This window comes from Tasmannia lanceolata, unplaced genomic scaffold, assembly GCF_043159265.1.
Source record: "Tasmannia lanceolata isolate RefF3 unplaced genomic scaffold, GAP_Taslan_0.1 ptg000012l, whole genome shotgun sequence".
Taxonomy (NCBI): Eukaryota; Viridiplantae; Streptophyta; class Magnoliopsida; order Canellales; family Winteraceae; genus Tasmannia; species Tasmannia lanceolata.
The window spans coordinates 18,042,155-18,060,454 of NW_027518689.1; the positions used below are offsets into that span (position 1 = coordinate 18,042,155).

At 36.6% G+C, this 18,300-nt stretch overlaps 1 protein-coding gene across 9 annotated transcripts; it reads right to left on the minus strand.

The window, feature by feature from the left end:
- Positions 1–810: 810 nt before the first annotated feature.
- Positions 811–16,051, minus strand: LOC143887670 (replication protein A 70 kDa DNA-binding subunit D-like). Of its 9 annotated transcripts, none has more exons than XM_077391788.1 (13): positions 15,798–16,050; positions 15,464–15,535; positions 3,207–3,393; positions 2,823–3,090; positions 2,640–2,742; positions 2,451–2,578; positions 2,232–2,310; positions 2,015–2,144; positions 1,759–1,916; positions 1,574–1,688; positions 1,297–1,497; positions 1,114–1,174; positions 811–1,027 (listed from the first exon to the last, which is right to left on the minus strand). In XM_077391788.1, exons 3-11 carry the CDS (start codon positions 3,378–3,380, stop codon positions 1,300–1,302), a joined length of 1,353 nt encoding a protein of 450 aa, XP_077247903.1. In that variant the 5' UTR covers positions 3,381–3,393; positions 15,464–15,535; positions 15,798–16,050; the 3' UTR covers positions 811–1,027; positions 1,114–1,174; positions 1,297–1,299. The 9 variants fall into 9 exon arrangements, with proteins under 9 accessions (XP_077247903.1, XP_077247908.1, XP_077247905.1 ...); XM_077391793.1 differs by lacking the exon at positions 3,207–3,393 and adding an exon at positions 11,674–11,753; XM_077391790.1 differs by lacking the exon at positions 15,798–16,050 and adding an exon at positions 15,710–15,791.
- Positions 16,052–18,300: the final 2,249 nt, after the last annotated feature.

Below are 18,300 nucleotides of genomic sequence, written 5' to 3' on the forward strand. Positions count from 1 at the left end.
TCTTCCCAATAAGTCTATTTCCTTGAAGCTAACTTGGAACCCATGAGAGAGGGAGATCCAAAACTCAAAATAGACAAAATATGGATCACTAAACCTACAGTTTTAGCAGATCAATTGTCTTGAGTCACATAATCAGCAAGGTTGAGTCCACAACTTTACTTTAAGCTAGCAACATACAACAAACAACATCAACTGCTAGAGATAAGGGTTGATGAGAGCAACGGAAAGTGCTGGACAGACACTGGAACAATGCGGAATTGAGTTTCTCGTCCGTTGGACCTGACCTATAGTTAGGGGGCCATACATACCAAAAGGTTAGAAGAAGGAATGCACATATAAGATTATATAACCAACCCACCCAGCTGCACGTCTTGCCCAGTGGAAGGAATTGATTGGCGAAGTTTGAAATGGGTCTTGCATGGGGCACCATTGTCCCTCTCATTTGTTTCACTGCCTTCTCTTCTTCCATCTGCAAAACATAGCTTCAAAATAAATTAAAAAAATAAAGCAAAAGACAGAAGTGTTTTTTTTTGTTCCAACACAATCTAGCAGTTGCAAAGCAACACACGGTGAAACTGAGATATGGGCCTAAGCGGCCTAGCAGAAAGAATAACTAATTGACTACATGCATGTTTGTTGAAAATGCATATATATAACACACATGTTACAAGCTTGTACCTCTTATACATCATTTTTTCTCCTTGATCTGCACAAAAATGTAGGTTGTAAAATTGGACAGCCATTGCAGCCACATACAACCATTTTTTTGAGGTTATTATATTCAAAGCAACCATATTTACATATAAACCATATTCAAAACAACCATATTTACATATAAACCATATTCAAAGCAACCATATTTACATATAGACCGTATTTAAAGCAACCATATTTACATACAAACAGAGTTCAATTTTTAAAATATGCAAATTTAAGTCATCGTTTGTTCTGGAGAAAAAGTTTGATTATATCAAAAAACACTTGTAAGTTCGTCATCCTCCTTTGCCTCCACCTAATTTTGCATATCCTGAAATAAATTAGTTGAAAATAATAAATGATTTGTACAAATAAGAACTTAAAGACAAATAATAAGAATTAGGGACAAAAAGTTACTTTCCATCAAAAAAGATTCGTAATCTTCATGTGCCATTGAGTTCATTTCAACTTTGATACCCTGGAATCCATCATTTGAAAATGATAAATCAATTGTAGGAGTGAATATTGCCAAAAAATAATATGAAAGAGTTGAAGTTTTAATGATTTGCAAAAAGAAATGGATGAGCTACAAACTAATACAATCTAGTTATCTGGCAGAAGTGCAGCTATTTCTGCTGGAGGCTTTTTCCACTCTTCATCATCTATTTCTTCAATGTCAACACACGTGTATTGCCGTGAAGATTCATCCTTAACTTGTCTTTCCGAAATCTTTATGGTAAAAGCATATGACGTCCACAAGCATTTCTCTACACGATTAATGAAGTTGATACTGTCTGTTTCCTAAATTAACAAGGAGACAGAGTATTTAAAAATAATATTTAAAAAAAAAATTAATGGCAAGTTATATAAAGTTCACCTTCATTTTTTTCAGCTCATATGCTTCACAGCCTAATATTTTTTCCACCTGTTTATCAAATACACTTATCCAAAATGTCCCAGTTTTATCTCCAATCTTTATCCTCAGTAAATATCTGTTGAAAGAAATTTTGTGAGCAAAATAATTATATTTTCAAATTCTAATAAAGGGTAAACGCTACCTACCGATCAGTAACCTCAAACTTTTTTGCAAAACAATGTTCACATTTTTCTGCATTAATAAATTTTTCCAATTTCTTTTTGCAAACCGTGCATGTTGGATACCATGGATCTTGTCTATTGTTGATTTCAATAATCCAGGCGTGTACTTTGTAGAGTTGGACCTGAAGTAATGAGACAACAGCTTATAGCCTAAAATGCTGATTTTGAATCATAATTTTCATACACGGTAATACTGACATTGTAAAGTATATTGTAATACCTGTTTATCAAGCAGTGTACCATTAATAATTGCATTGATGTTGGTTGGAGTAGAAGCCCTACGTATCGATGGTATCTGACTTTTTTGTTGTTCTTTGTGCATCTCAACTAATAGCGGATGAGTGCTTGCCCTGTTAGAGAATATAGAGTTAGTTATAGTGTTTAAAGTTTTTTTCTTCAAATTTAAGCAATATTTAAAAATGAATAAATAATATTACCATTCTTTTAAGACTTTAGCTTCTTGTATTTCTGAATCTATCTGTATGATTGTATCTCCAGTTGTGCAAAGGGATGTTCCTATATTTCAAATGAAGAAGATAAGTCTAAAAAATAAAGCTATTTGATATAGTCATAAATATAAGCTTAAATATGGATAAAAATGCAATGACAAATACAAACACACACAGACACACATATAGGACATACATAATATTTACCTTGAAATTGTTGAACCTTAATAGACGTCATAATTACAACTGGATTTTCATCTACTTTCTCAGCTATAATTTCTCCTTCCTCAGTTGCCAATCCTCCCCATAACGTTAATTGCATAGGCAATGTGCTTCTACAATGATTAGAGAGATTAATATATTTGGTGAGATTAATATAAATAATGACATACATACCCTGAGTCAATGATCTGAAGTTGTCGTCGAGTAGTTGTTGTCCCATCTCTCTTCCGAGTTGTATTTAATGGTGGACCCATGCTGACCACAATTACAATGATGTCTGTAGAAATAAAACATCGAAGCATATGTCAAATAATTTATTTAAATAATATCCTATTAAATATCTATGAATATGCTCACCTATATAATTGTTCGTTCCAAGATATTGCTCAGCCATCTTCAAGGGTACAAACTTATAGTTGACTGTCTCAGTAATTTGTTGTTCACTTTCAGCTTCTCTTACAATGGTGTGCTTGTTGAAAATGATTTCCTTACCAGACCCAGAATTGTAAGGAGCATTTGACATTTTCACCAAAGCATTTGAAATATAATATGTCCGCCCTATATGTAGCTTGTCGGCAAATAAATTTATAGCTTCGGTGAACAATGCAGCTCGGATTTGTGTACGCTTAAAAAAAATACCAGTAGAGAGAACGTAAGTATACAGAAATCAGAAATCATTTGTTTAGTGATAACAACAATATAAAAAATTGTAGAATAATAGCACCTTATTACTTTTTATACCTTCTCATCCATTAAAGTTATATTCATGACAGATCCATATCCTTTTTCAGTGTTAAAGAATCGAATATGTGCTTTATGTAACACAGAGCATTTTAAAGTCCATTTGAAGTCCCCAGGAATCAAGCTTGCTACAGAGTCCTGATCAGCAAGACGATTGCTTTTGTCCTTATCCATATTCAATATCTATCTGTATCACATTAGTAGTTTCTTCCAAATTAATACACTTATAATATAAATAAAATACATGAAATATGTGTGGGGAGAAAATTTACCTTGTAATACGTAATATATCAACCACGAGAAAGAATAACTCTATTGCTTCCACATACACATCATTTATAAAATATTTCTTTGTAAACAATATTTTTAGTATATGTGGATAGTCTTGATACGTCTTTTGTTGGCTTTACCAACACTTTAGTTGTATGCTTTGATACGCCTCTAGATAACGCGACATACAGCTGGCCATGAGAAAAAACTGGCTCTGGTAAGTATACTCCGACATGGTGAATGGTTTGGCCCTGGGCTTTGTTGATCGTCATTGCAAATGCAAGCCGTATAGGAAACTGTTTTCGTTTAAATCGAAAAGGATAAGTTTCATCTTCAGCTGGACATAAAGGTATCCTGGGCAGCAAGACCTTTGTTCCCTTGTGGTTTCCAGAAGAAATTTCAGCAAATATCACATTCGGCTTAAAGCTTAAGCATGCTAACTTCGTACCATTGCAGAGTCCATTCTTTGGATCTAAGTTCCTCAATAACATAATTGGACAATATGTTTTCAATTCCAATTTGTGTGGAGGCAATCCATTTGGAGTAAGTGAGTTGAGAAATTCTTCTGGGTAATAAGTATGTGTATCATCCACAGCAGTATCATAACTGTAGTATGTAACTGCATCACCTCTACAGTTTCCAATAATATTTTTATTCAAATCATCAACATACTCATTCTTTGTGGTCAATATACCTCTTTCTGCAAGGTAATCACTACCCAATATCTGCCTATCCAAATCTGGAAAAATGATGTCAATCAATTTCTTCTTATTATCTACGTTATCTTCGTACTCGATCAACATGTCAACTGGAATTTGGACAAGATTACCAAAAATTGTATCTTCATCACCGTTACCTATTCGTAATAAGTAATCACTGAATCCAGAATCATTTTTTGCACGCATATTTTTGGTGAGTAGTAAAATTTCCATTTCCTTCCATAAATAAGATCTCACCAAACTTGAATTAATTGTTTCTTCTCGTGTGGCTCGTGGTACAACCGGAAGAACTTGTCGGAAATCGCCTCCGAAGACAATAACTTTACCACCGAATGGTAACAACGATTCCATAATATCTTGAAGCGCACGATCTAATGCCTCGACTGCATATTTCTTAGACATAGGTGCCTCATCCCATATAATTATGGCAGCTGCTGCCAATAATCTTGCCGTACTACTCTGTTTAGGAATCCCACATACGGTATCGACTTTAACATCAATTGGTATTTTGAATCGTGAATGTGCAGTACGACCACCTGGAATAATAGAAGCTGCAACACCAGATGTAGCTGTGGCAATAGCAATGCGACCTGATGCTCTAATTTTGGCAAGCAATGCTCTATATAAAAATGTTTTGCCTGTTCCACCAGGCCCATCAATAAAAAAAATCCCATGCTTACCATCATTGATACGCTTCATTATTATTTGAAAGGCACATTCTTGCTCAACATTCAACTGTGAAATGCCCTCCACATCTTCAGGAGGAGTTATAATAGATTTTTCTTCAAGGATTTCTTTCAACAATGCAGCATCTGAAATGCATTTTCTTGATGGTTTCGGCAAATCATAATTTTTTAACGACTTTCCCATACTTTTGAGGATGGGATCTAGTTCATTTAATACATAGGAAGCCTTTATGCTGGTACAATTCTCTGGAATGATTCTCAAATCTTCGGCCATATGAGGTAATATTGCATCCCACAATAATCTGACATTGTTTGGTTCACAAAAGACCAAAATTGTAGCAAATAATCTTCGTAGGAATGATGGCATCGCAAAAGTTGATGCCTCTTGCAAACAAGAAAAAATGTCAGTGTCGTCCTCGAGAAGCCCATTTTTTTGTGCTGCCTCCCTAAATGTTGTGCATAAATTCTCGTTTACTATCAACAAGCAAGTAAAAGATGTAGCCCCACGAATGTGATTTAGTAGCAGCCTTAGGTAATAAGTATCACCCTCAGATGGATTTGCAGCCCGTATCCGTCCAATAGCTTTTTGGTTTTTTCTTCTGGTCCAGAAACGACCTGTTTCGTTCCAAACATAATATTCAGGGAACTCACGATAAAGATATTTTCTAGCGTCTACATCTACAATATTCATATTAAAATATTCCGTCAACATAGTACGAGTAACATGCTCCTGTTGTAGAAGTTGCGGCAGCTTCTGATTTTCCCAGTAAGTAACAAATTGTTGGTTCGGCAAATGAAGCTGTAAATTTATCACTGACGGATAGATCTTACATAAATCAAACCCATATATTCTCCAAATAGCTTCAGGGGGGGATACCCATCGAGCATTTTGGAAACACTGTATTTCATCAACCGTAGTTTCCACATCAGCTTGCATGACCTGCATTGCAACTCTATCATGTCCCTTGTATATGTATTTATACAAATATTTAACTGCTTTGATACTGGAACAGATTTCAACATTTATGTGGCAGTTATACCGACCAAGCAGATAAGGATTATATGGGACAACCCATCGATTATCCAAGTATCTATTTCGGATATGCACTTGGCGACCATTGCATCTTCTACGATAAGTAGCGTAACCGTCTTTTGCCTGTGTGGTTGTCTCAGAGAATGACCGTGGATAGTGAAATTTGCAGTGGCCATCTACCATACACGGCGAAGTTGTTCTCAAATTTCCACACGGGCCATGCATCATGTGTTTGGTAACCCTTTCAAACAATATAGGTTCATTATCTTCATCTGGGAGTTCGGCACACACAATTGTATTATACTCATCAGGATTTAACATTTTACTTCCTTTTTCCATTACAAGTAATAAATGAGCATGTGGCAATCCTCTCTTTTGGAATTCAATAACATGAACATGAGCTACTATACGACCAAAAATATTTTTCTCGAATAATTGTTTCTTGAGATCTTCGAGTTTTCCTCGAAATATTCTTGCTGTCAGATCAGGTCTATTGTAAGCTTGTTCTATTGGTTTTAATTGCAACACTATCTCTTCCCATTCTGGATTACACGTCATTGTCAAAAAAAGATCAGGTTTACCGTAGCGTTGCACCAAAGCCATTGAGTCCAAATACCTGCGTCTCATATCTCGAGGACCTCCAATAAATGATGCTGGTAACACTATTCTCTTCCCTACTTTGCACCCATGCGTCTCCCCGGAGGCAACACTGTCCACAATACCTTGATACAAATCTGCATGAATGGTAGTTTGATGTGTGTAAAAAAAATTTAACCGTCCTGTCTCTACTTTTACGTACATATCAACTGCATATTGCTGAAATAATCGGCCACTATGGATAACATTCCATTTATTACTATCTCTCATCTGGAACATAAAAGCATAATATTCTCGGCAAGTAACATCTTTTGTGTTGTCGCTTCTACTGGTTGATGCTGCGTAATGATTTTCCACACAGGATTAGAATTTATAATTTTCTAAAGAATAATAGTTCGAACCTGAAAAACTATTAAACATATATTTACCATTTTCATGGCATAATAATGTCTCGAATTCTGCAATATTCTCACGAGGGACACTTGATATACTATTGTTGATTTTCAATTGATTGGATCTCCTTATCCCTTTATGCCAGCCTGTTTCTCCACGTGGGAATAGTAATGGGTATTGCAATGGATCATAACACCCGAAGTAGGATTGAATTTTATAAGAATGACCAGACTGTGACTGAACAATAATATCCCTTGTCCGTAGGCCTTCATTGTGAGTTCCTTCGACCCATATCGCGGCGACTTGTGATGCAGTAGGAGCATTATACACCCGTTGATCTATACCACAATCTTTCCTTATGATGATGCTGCAGTCTTCTAAAGACTATTGATGTCTTAGACTCCTTAGAAATTGGGAATAAGGGTTCATTTCTAAAATTGATATAAGTTTATCAACAATTTCCAGAGAAAGATCAGGTATATGACGCAAACGATTATTGCTTTCGTGTTCTGTATCATAAAAATATAACTGTAGAAATTTTGCACAGCCGTCAGTTGGCACCAATGAAGGAATGTAGTGGTGTAATTGCCCATGAATCTTGAAAGTATATGCACCTTTTTTCAAATTTGTAGTATTATTATCCACTTGTACACCCATTGAAGTGAAGGAAAAAATACTATTATAACCGCGAATAAGCTTTTGAAAATCTTTACAGTCTCTTCCTTCTCCAGTATACAATTGATAGAGCTCGTCCGGTATCTCATTAACATGTAAGATGACCTTTCCATTCTGACAACACAATGTTGGGGGCTCACCTCGGAATCGCTTAGCTTTACAATAAGCACAATCGATATCTTGTTGTAGCGTGTGTAGGGTGACGAATTCTGAAATCGTTTAGGTATAAATTAGTCGTACTTTTATTTCATCATATTGTTATGTCATATATGAAGTATGAGCAAGAACAAGGGTTGTACATAGTTTATATATGTAGATGCGAACCTGTCAGTACATTTTGGTTTCCCTCATCTAGGCTTTTCTTTCTTCTATATGCATCTCTCTTTTTTGCTCGCAACTCTTCCTTTTTTTCATGTGACAAGTTTGCATATCTCTCACGTTGTTTATTGCAACGATATAACCTCTCAGTAGATGTTTCTTCATGAGAAGATAGCTTCTTTCCAAAATCTTTTGTCATATTGTTTTCTGTAATTATAACTTAGCAACAAATTTAACATAATAAAATTCTTTGATAAAACAAAAAAGGTGGATACATTTAAAATATAAGTCTCCATAGCGCTTTTTTTTAATTATAAAGTATCAAACAAACATTGTCTTTAAGTGAGGTGTTATTATCTCAGTCAGTAAATTAAATACACGGAGATAGCTGCTATAAATAAACAAATTTGCATGAGTAAGCAATGTGTAACAGGCAATCAGAGCATGATGAATATACTTCAGAAAAAAGAAGAAGAATATGACAGTTAAGTAAATGACAGAAACACCTAATTCAAGCCAAAATCGCCATTGTCAAACCATCCAAACTATATTATGCAGAAGGAAGAATTCGGTGTTGTAGAGTACTCCTCTAATTCCATCAAGACTACCTTTGCTTGCGTAAATCTCCAAACATATTTGACAACATAGAAGACACCATGTTTTTATTTGAAAAATAAGGGACTATAAGGGCTTACACTATATATAATCTCTTGATAGAAATCTAAATCTATGAGATCGTTTTCTTTTGTCTGAATTATTTTTCTTTTGATTCGTATGTTCTGATTTCCAAGATTTTTCTTTGTTTGCCAAGTAGAATTCTTCAACCATTGTAAAATTTTCATTGCAAGGCCCATGTGTCTCAAGGACCAGACAATCTTTGATACTCTCGAACAGAAAAACTTTGTGTGGTTTCACAATATGCCTCTTGGTTTGCCCATGTTTATAGAGCTTAGAGGGTGACTCATGACTTCAGAGAGATGTTTGGGTTGTCTAAGGTCAAACCAAGAGAATCTGTTCTTCTTCAGCTGTTGGACGAGATGGGTTAGCTACCCTGGTTTTTTATTACTTTAGATTCTTCATTCCCTGGTTTTTATTTTTCTTTAGGCGATTCTGTCCATTTCTGTTCAAGTTTTGCTTCAGAAGTTAGTCCTATTTTCTCCCAAGGTCTGTTCAGTTCAAGTGGTAACACACAGTTCAGTGCACATTTGTTCTGCCTTGTTCAGCTCAGAGCACATATGTGTGTTTCAGTTCAGTTCGAACCCTCGTGAACTGGATGGGCTCTTCCAAACCTCCCGATCCTCAAAGACAATCCATCAAACCTCTTGATGCAATGCTTGCCATGAGAGAATTATAGGAGACCTCTTCAGGTCAAAAGAAAATCCCTACTCCTAAATCTACTTCAGAAAATCAGAAGCAAAAACGTAAAAAAAAAAAAAACAGGAGTAGTCCCTCTTTGCTTAACCCCTTTCCTGAAATTTCTAAACCATCACCCCCCATGCCAACTTTGGACCTTTTCCTAGAACCTTGTTTGGGTGAGAGGTTGAAGACGACCCCTCCTAGGGGAGTTCTCGAGACTCCAGCTGCCCTTGTCAAGAGCATTAATTGTGATAACTTGTAATTCTCTATAATGCATGTAGATTCTATTCTCTCTTTATCATAACTCTAAAGTGCGTATTTGCTCTATGCCTTTATCCATGATATTCCTAGAAGAGGCATCTTGTTTCTTACAAGCAAGAAATAGGACTATTTTTTAGTTTTTTCTTCTCCTTCCAGGTTTGATCCGTTTTAAAAAAAATGGCCTACATCAAGTATACATAATTGGGCTCCAAGGGAGAGCTTGACGGAGGGAAAATTCTCTCAAGCTCTTTCAGAAATGCCATTGCTGTATCTGTTCTGCAGCTCATCAATTTGTTTGGAGGAACAATTTGCAACATCAATAACAATTTGCAATATCTGTTCTGCAGCTCATCTTGAAAGTCTTCACCTGCAAGGCCTAATATAAACACCAAAGGCTTTTGTCCTTGAACATTGGGCATGTTTAGAAACGCAAAGGGAGAGGAGATCATCCTTTTGTTGCTGCTTCTTCGTATCATGTCTTTCAGATGAACTTATTTTCTTACCAAATATCATCTCGTCCAAATCATTCACGATGCCTGTCATCTTTGTTGCGCTCCCGAGGCATCATGTTCACTCCTCCGATAAAATCACATCTCACTTCAAAATGCATTGAATGTAACATTAATTACAATCGATAACTCCCCTCTGTTCCATGTACCACCTTCCCTGAAATCAGTTTTACCTCTGCTCGGTTATAATGTTTGAGAGTCCTTAAGATATAGCTCATCCAGATATTGGTTCGCAAGATCAATGGCTCAATAGCTATTCATCATTGCCAAGTGTATGGTGGAGAGTGAAACATGAGGTGGAATTGACAAGCATCAGAAGTACTTTCCAATTATCTAATTTCATGCAGTTTTGGCCTTTGTTAGGTGGAAATAAACAAACAAGGAGACACCCCAAAAGCACACATGGAATGATCCTAAAACGGGTAACACCTTCTCCAATGCATTCATTTCTAAAGCGTGTGCTCATGTATAACTTTTTGCTTGGCAAAGCTCGAGAACAAAAAAAAAATCTCTGTTCTAACCATTGGAGCATAGAACTTGAATACTTTCTTGTGCCCAAAATTCATCTAGGAAACCAGGACGGCACCTTAAATTTTATTAATAAGAAAAAGGGCAGTGATAAATTGACTCCCGTATATCTTAAATCGACCCCGTATAGAGCAGTGCTTAGAGAGAGAGAGAGATAGGGTCGACTTAAGATACTAAGAGGTCGATTTATCACAGCCCTAAGAAAAATTAGTTATAAAATAGTACCTTGCCTAACCCAACAAGAATCAAGAAGAGGTGTGAAAGCAGTCTCTGTGTTTTGTGTGTACAGAGATTGTTAGCGACCGGTGCCTCCATACAAAAATGTCTTCCATGTCGGTAGTCACTCAGATTTCTCCTCCGATCTCGCCCAAATTATCACCGATTCCGACTCGGACGATCCGATTCTCGCGAGTTCCAACTCAGACTCGGTCTTAAAATATCTCTCCTCATTTTTTCTTTGTTACTGAGGGTTTTCTAGAGGCTTATGTGTGGGTTCTGCATTAAAGACTCTTCGCCCTGTTTGGATTGTAAGAAAAACATTTCTTGCAAAAAGGACAATTTAGAGGAGAATAATATGATTATGGTTAATTTACAGGGATATCATCATAAATTGAAGGTAAAAATTGAATAAGGTTGGTTCATTTTATCTTTTTTTTCGTGTTAAAAAAAGTAGGAACTTTTAGCAATCTATATGTGAACCACAAGGAACAGGGACTCCATAACAGAACCTACTATAGCTGCATTGTGACTGTGTTCAATTCAAATTCCTTGAGATTTTTTGTAGAGAACACATGATCGAGTCTAACAAATGGATTCAAGACACCATATATAATGTACAAGCAGAGAGGTTCATCTCGGATTTAATATTAGTAAAAATGCATTGTGTTTCTGAGTATTATAGGTTCCATCTGTTATGCTACTTCACATAATCCTTATGTATTAGAAGAACAATTCAAAATGGGTAAGCACATATCATGATTTGTAATGGTGCAAAGCTACATCATAATCAAGGAACTGTTAACGGCCTACATGAATAAAGGAAATACTGAAAGGATATGCACCAAACCAAAATTCAAATTCAAGCTCTTTATCGAGCCAAAAACAAAATTGAAAGTCAAGTACCTCGTAGAGGCACATTGAACAAGTAGTTTTGATGGATTTTCAAAAAAAGGAATCAGAGATCTCTCTAAAGCTTTCTGTAACTACAACGAAAATAAAAGGAAATAAATTTATTCAGTGGATTAACAATATTTATTATTTTTATTAAGAAAGTATGTTCAAAAAATTAAAAAGTTGAACAATTGTGAGAGCCAACATGAAATACATACTAAAAGCAAGTGTAACTACATTTGCATGCCCTAAAATTGGTCATTTCTTCAATGATTCAATATTTGTCGATAGTTCTTCCCGCTCGACTGATAAAACAGATGTTCTATGTTAGAAATAAATGGTTTGTGATTAAGTAAAATTTTCATGTTGGTTTCAATTTTGGCATGCTTGGGAGTCAATCAATGATTTTTCTTTTCTTTTTCTTTAGATTGAAAGAGTTAAAGCATTGGTAGACTTTTCTGTTCCCTTGCTGTTTACATTGGTTCTGCTCCCCGTTTGGCTACAATTAGGAGGGTTTTCTACATGCTTATGTGTGGGTTTTGGGAAGAATTTTCTGTTCAGGATTTACTCTGCCTTTTATCAATTCTCTCCATCTTGGTCCTCCGTATACACATTATTGACAACAGGTTACAGTAAAAATTTAAAAATGCCCTCTATCCTGCCATGTGTAATTTTTATCAACCTTAGATTCCCTAATTATTGGGTAAATGTCACCGCTTCCGTCCGATTACTTAAGCTATTTTAGTGTTTTTATCTTCCAAGCTACCCTTACATAAACGTCCAAAAAGTAACCACCTTAAACAACATAAGAGGGAGTACATCGTGGACTTGTAAAAGTGGAAGAAATTCAAAAAGACAAAAAGATTGTTCCTTCCATTAAAAAAAACGGGGGACTATCTAGAACATCTATTGAGCATCTACAATATCGAAGTTGTCATCCACAACTTCGCCTGGAACCAATGGTAGGCGTGTTGGAGGCCTCAACACACTTGTCACCTCATCTTCTGAATCAAGGGTTTCTTCTTTTTTAACATCCTGTAAGTTCCCATCCTCTAAGATGACAGTGTCGAGCCCACTTATTACCTCCCTATAGTATTCTAAGGAAAGAGAGATGGGCTCCTCTTCTTCTACTTCCTCCATTGGCTCCTCTTCTTCTACTTCCTCCATTGGCTCGTCTTCTTGGACCTCCTCCGGCTCGTCTTCTTCGACCTCCTCTGGCTCTTCTTCTTCGACCTCCTTTGGCTCCTCTTCTTCCTCATCTTCTGGCTCTTCTTCTTCCACCTCCTCTGGATTCTCTTCATCTGACTGTCCTAACAACCATGTTCTATACTGCACGGCAGTCATCCGAGCACTTCCTGTACATGTTTTTCTAGCTGTCTGCTTAATGCGCACCATTGAAACTGCAATGTGGGTGACACTGATGTTAATTCAATTTCTATTTGAACAATATTTCTGAACCATTGTCTTAGGAAAAAGTAGGTACGACGAGTCTCAGATGAAAGGCGTATGTTTAAAAACCCAAACCATTTATAGAATTAGTAATTGCGATCCATGTAGACTTTTTCTTCCTTTCGTTTATTTGCTCTTCAAGAATGTGACGACGGATTAGGTGCCTTCCCATAGAGTACCACATCTGGAAGGAAGTTTAATCTTTCCTTTATTCTTTCTTTACATTTGATCAATTTACTCAAACCAATGACTCCCACTTGCATATTGATTTTTGGACTGATATGTGGTTTCAAGTCAGCCCACTACAAAGAGAGTTCATTTAATGTCTCCCAAGGCATTTCATTCTTTCATGGAGGGCTGAGAGTGGTTCCTATTGTTGGTATTTTTCTAAATGGAGAAGTTAGTCCAATAAGATAGGCTCTATCAAATTTTGGTAAGCATAGCTCCTCACCATATCTTTTTTGTAAGAGAATACTCAATTCATATGTACATTTTCAATGAGTGCTGGAGATGGTGTATAGATACTTAATAACAAGAAGATGAAAAAGCAGATTAGGAAGATAAAAGCTGAAAATTCAGCTTACAAAACCTAGCAGACCTTGAGGCTAACTCCATCTCTGAGTCTTCTCTATACTCATATCTAAAAGATGCAAGGAGTTTTGGAGCAGGATTGGTAGCTTTCCAGTAAGAAAATAGACACCCAAGGAGGTTGACAGCAAAGTTGAGCATGCTTCCAAACTCAAGAAAAGGGTGACTAAGGAGCATAATTTGAGCTTGAATCATCTTAGATCTGCGGCCAAAGCTATCCTTGAGTGGTCTTCTTGAAGAGATCTATCACATCTGTGAAGAACTTGCCATGATCAGTACCTATTCTAATAGCAAAACCTACAAGGGTGTGAATCCATTACTTGTTGCCATGACATGGGGGTTCCTTCTTTAGACTGTATTTACTATTGAATTTTCAACAGATTTTCAAGAATTCAAGGAAGGAGCTTGAGATTCACTCAACGAGTCTTCAACATCTCAAGCTATTGCTTTGCTCAGGGAGCTACAGAAATTTGTGGGATTTCATCAGAATTGTGAAAAAAACCTCCTATTCCTCCCTGTAACTGACTATCTAAATTTTCATTCAATAGCACTCTATATCTCTGTTATTTGGAAACAACTTGTGCAACCTGGAAACGTATGTCTTTGAATTCAAAAGGGATTCGTTAGTTCATAGTTCTGAATGTTGATCTCCCAGTTTCTGCATTAAAAACTCTTCGCCCTGTTTGGATTGTAAGAAAAACATTTCTTGCAAAAAGGTTTTTCTTGAATTTATTTTCTTTCCACAATTTAGAGGAGAATAATATGATTATGGTTAATTTACAGGGATATCATCATAAATTGAAGGTAAAAATTGAATAAGGTTGGTTCATTTTATCTTTTTTTTCGTGTTAAAAAAAGTAGGAACTTTTAGCAATCTATATGTGGACCACAAGGAACAGGGACTCCATAACAGAACCTACTATAGCTGCATTGTGACTGTGTTCAATTCAAATTCCTTGAGATTTTTTGTAGAGAACACATGATCGAGTCTAACTAATGGATTCAAGACACCATATATAATGTACAAACAGAGAGGTTCATCTCGGATTTAATATTAGTAAAAATGCATTGTGTTTCTGAGTATTATAGGTTCCATCTGTTATGCTACTTCACATAATCCTTATGTATTAGAAGAACAATTCAAAATGGGTAAGCACATATCATGATTTGTAATGGTGCAAAGCTACATCATAATCAAGGAACTGTTAACGGCCTACATGAATAAAGGAAGTACTGAAAGGATATGCACCAAACCAAAATTCAAATTCAAGCTCTTTATCGAGCCAAAAACAAAATTGAAAGTCAAGTACCTCGTAGAGGCACATTGAACAAGTAGTTTTGATGGATTTTCAAAAAAAGGAATTAGAGATCTCTCTAAAGCTTTCTGTAACTACAACGAAAATAAAAGGAAATAAATTTATTCAGTGGATTAACAATATTTATTATTTTTATTAAGAAAGTATGTTCAAAAAATTAAAAAGTTGAACAATTGTGAGAGCCAACATGAAATACATACTAAAAGCAAGTGTAACTACATTTGCATGCCCTAAAATTGGTCATTTCTTCAATGATTCAATATCTGTCGATAGTTCTTCACGCTCGACTGATAAAACAGATGTTCTATGTTAGAAATAAATGGTTTGTGATTAAGTAAAATTAGTTCAGGTTGGTTTCAATTTTGGCATGCTTGGGAGTCAATCAATGATTTTTATTTTCTTTTTCTTTAGATTGAAAGAGTTAAAGCATTGGTAGACATTTCTGTTACCTTGAAGAGAAGGTATCGAAAGACAAACCAACCAGTGTATCCAAGCCCAACTAACTCCAGAATCTTTGGAAGCTGGTAAGAAGCAACCATTAAAAACAAGTTTACCAAAACAATCCAACCCAATGGGCATTTCTTCCAGAAATTACAACAACCTAACGGCCAATAAAAATCCCAAATTACCGAAATTTAAAACCTTGGTTTCTGCTTTCAAAATAAGCAAATAAAAAAAATAAAACCAGACTTTACCTAAATCTGCAGAAGAAATGAAGGAGATGAGAAGTGCAGGTAGAAGAGAATGGTTTTGGACGATTTAATATAAATAGAAATTACATACCATGGTTTCTTGCTTGACCAGGGTTTCTTGCTTGAAAGGAGATTCACTCAGAAGGGAAACGTCCTGCATGAAGCCCCATATGCAGAGAAGCCCACGCGGCATTTTTTTTGCCCAAAAGGAGGATCGATTGAAGCAAGTGTACATTTGGAAGAAGCAAGTGTCGAGAGAGATAGGGTATTTTAGGAAAAAATGGAGGAGAGGTAGATGAAGACTGTGCAGAGAAGCCCACGCGGCATCTTTTTTTTGCCCAAAAGGAGGGGAGGAGAGGTAGATGAAGATACCTGGTCGTTTCTTCTTCTTCGATTATGGCGGATATACCTATGAATCAAATGACTTAGATGCCCTTGTGAAATTGGCAGAATTCCTGTGTGCAGTATATAGTTTATAAAAGGAGATTAAGGGGTATAACATTAAGGGATACAAATGGAAATATGAAGGGCATATGAAGGGCAAACAATCAACAAATTTGCCTCACGTGAGTTTTTTGGACATATATGGAGGGGCAAATAAGGAGGCTGATATGCCGATAATGGGCTGAAAATTTGGGACCTATTTGGAAGTTCAACAAAAAGAAACGGCAGGATGCATAGGGAATTTTCACTAAAGTTGGTTGACGAATTTTCCTTCGTTTACGCTTTTAGAATAGTAAGGATTCTTGGGGCACTGCTTGGTTGGCTACTTCCTAGGTAAGAGACCCTATTTTATTTGTCTCAAGCAAAGCGTCTCTCGAAAATGGAAACTCAGTGGTGACTTTCAAGTGTTTACGATGGAAAATAGTTTCTTCCTATTTAAATTTTCAAACTCGGAAGATTGTATCCGAGTCCTCGAAGATTCCACTCATAGCTTCGGACGGAGACCTTTAATTTTACATCGATGGGATCCAGACTCTCTCCTCTAAAGAAGAATCGTTTAGCTGAGGTCCCTGTTTGGATCCGGCTCCCAGGTCTTCACCTAAAGTTTTGGACTCACCACTGTTTGAGCCGGATTGCTAGCCTCTTTGGAAAACCCTTCTACATGTATTCATATACGGCAGAGGCAACTAGCCTGAACTTTGCTCGATTTTGTGTGAAAATTAATGCAACTCAATCCCTCCCGGATTCTATTAGTCTCAAGACCTCTTCGGGGGAAATTTCCCAACAAGTGATCTACGAATAGAAATCCAAGGCTTGTATATCCTGCAATGACTTCAGCCGTAGTTCTGAATTCTGCCCTGATAAGTTGTGCATCACTGATCCCGCGCCTAAGCAAATGTGGAGGTCAAAAACCCATCCTTCTAAGACTCAAGTTCAGATCAGCAATCAAAAAGGGAAAGATACCCCCCATTCTAGTGCGTCTTTATCTCAGCATTTGAAAAGATCCTCAAATTTACAAGTATAAGAAAAAGATATCCAGCAACCTCTTCAAATCCAGCCTCATTCAAATCAGTTTGCGGCTCTTGAAACTCTTGAAATTGCTTCCAAATGATGATGAGGCTTGGCAAACAGTTAAGAAGAAAAAAGGAAAGTCACCGGTTCTCCTCCTTCGACCCTCCTCAACATGCATTCTACCATCCCTCTCAAAGTTATCCCCTAAATTAAGAAAATTTTGGGGTTTAATTTTGGTCGATCTGTATGCTGGGGCTGTTTTTCCCCTCTGGGATCTGCTAGCTATCTCTTCTGTTTTGGGTTGTTCCCCCTGTTGGGGTTGTGTTTTGGTTTGTTTTGCTTTTGTTCTTGATGTTGTTTTTCTTTCTTGTTATCCTTTTTGTGTTTGGTTGGGCCCTTTCACTGGCTCTATCCTTTGTCGGTTTTCCCTCTGCATGTAGAGGGTTTTACTCTTCAAGCTTCATATATATCTTTCCATTTTATCTAATACATCTGGTTGGGGTCCTGCCTATCTACTTCAGGGAGCAACAAATGAATGGTTAAGACGATTCAAATTAGTGGACCCCACAATTTTAATTTTGAAATACACGCCCCAAGTAGGGGTGTAAACGGATCGAATTCGAATCGGATATGGCTATATTCGAATTCGATTATAGTATACACTATCCGAATTCGGATTCGGATTCGAATTTGACGGATATTTAATATCTATTACCGAATTCGTATCCGTCGGATATTTTTCGAATTCGGATATTATCCGTATCCGTTTATCCGGTAAATTTTAACATTTTATTGCAGCACTTTATCTTTCTTCTCCATCTTACTCCTCGAATAAATTTTCCAAAACCTAAATCCAAACATCTACCTTTTCTTCACAAAATTAACTCTCAAACCATAAAATATATGAGATCCTCTTCTTCCTTTTAAAACAAAGGCAGAGAGAGAGAGAGAGAGAGGCGGTGGGGATGGATGATGGTGTTGGTAGTAGTCTTTGGGTTTTTCTTTTTCTTTTTATGTACATGATGGAATGGGTTTGGACTATTTTGAACATGGGAAGTATGAGTGCTGATTGTAGAAGATGAAGAGAAATGGGGATGGAGATGGCGATTGGGTTAGAGATGGAGGTGACTGGCGGTGAT

Coding starts and splice junctions, on each gene's coding strand:
- LOC143887670 (XM_077391786.1), bottom strand. CDS start 15,941: ATGTACACTTGCTTCAATCGATCCTCCTTTTGGGCAAAAAAAATGCCG. Junction 2,743..2,822: donor TGGAACGAACAATTATATAG/GTGAGCATATTC, acceptor TTATTTCTACAG/ACATCATTGTAATTGTGGTC. Junction 2,579..2,639: donor CTTCAGATCATTGACTCAGG/GTATGTATGTCA, acceptor TAATCATTGTAG/AAGCACATTGCCTATGCAAT.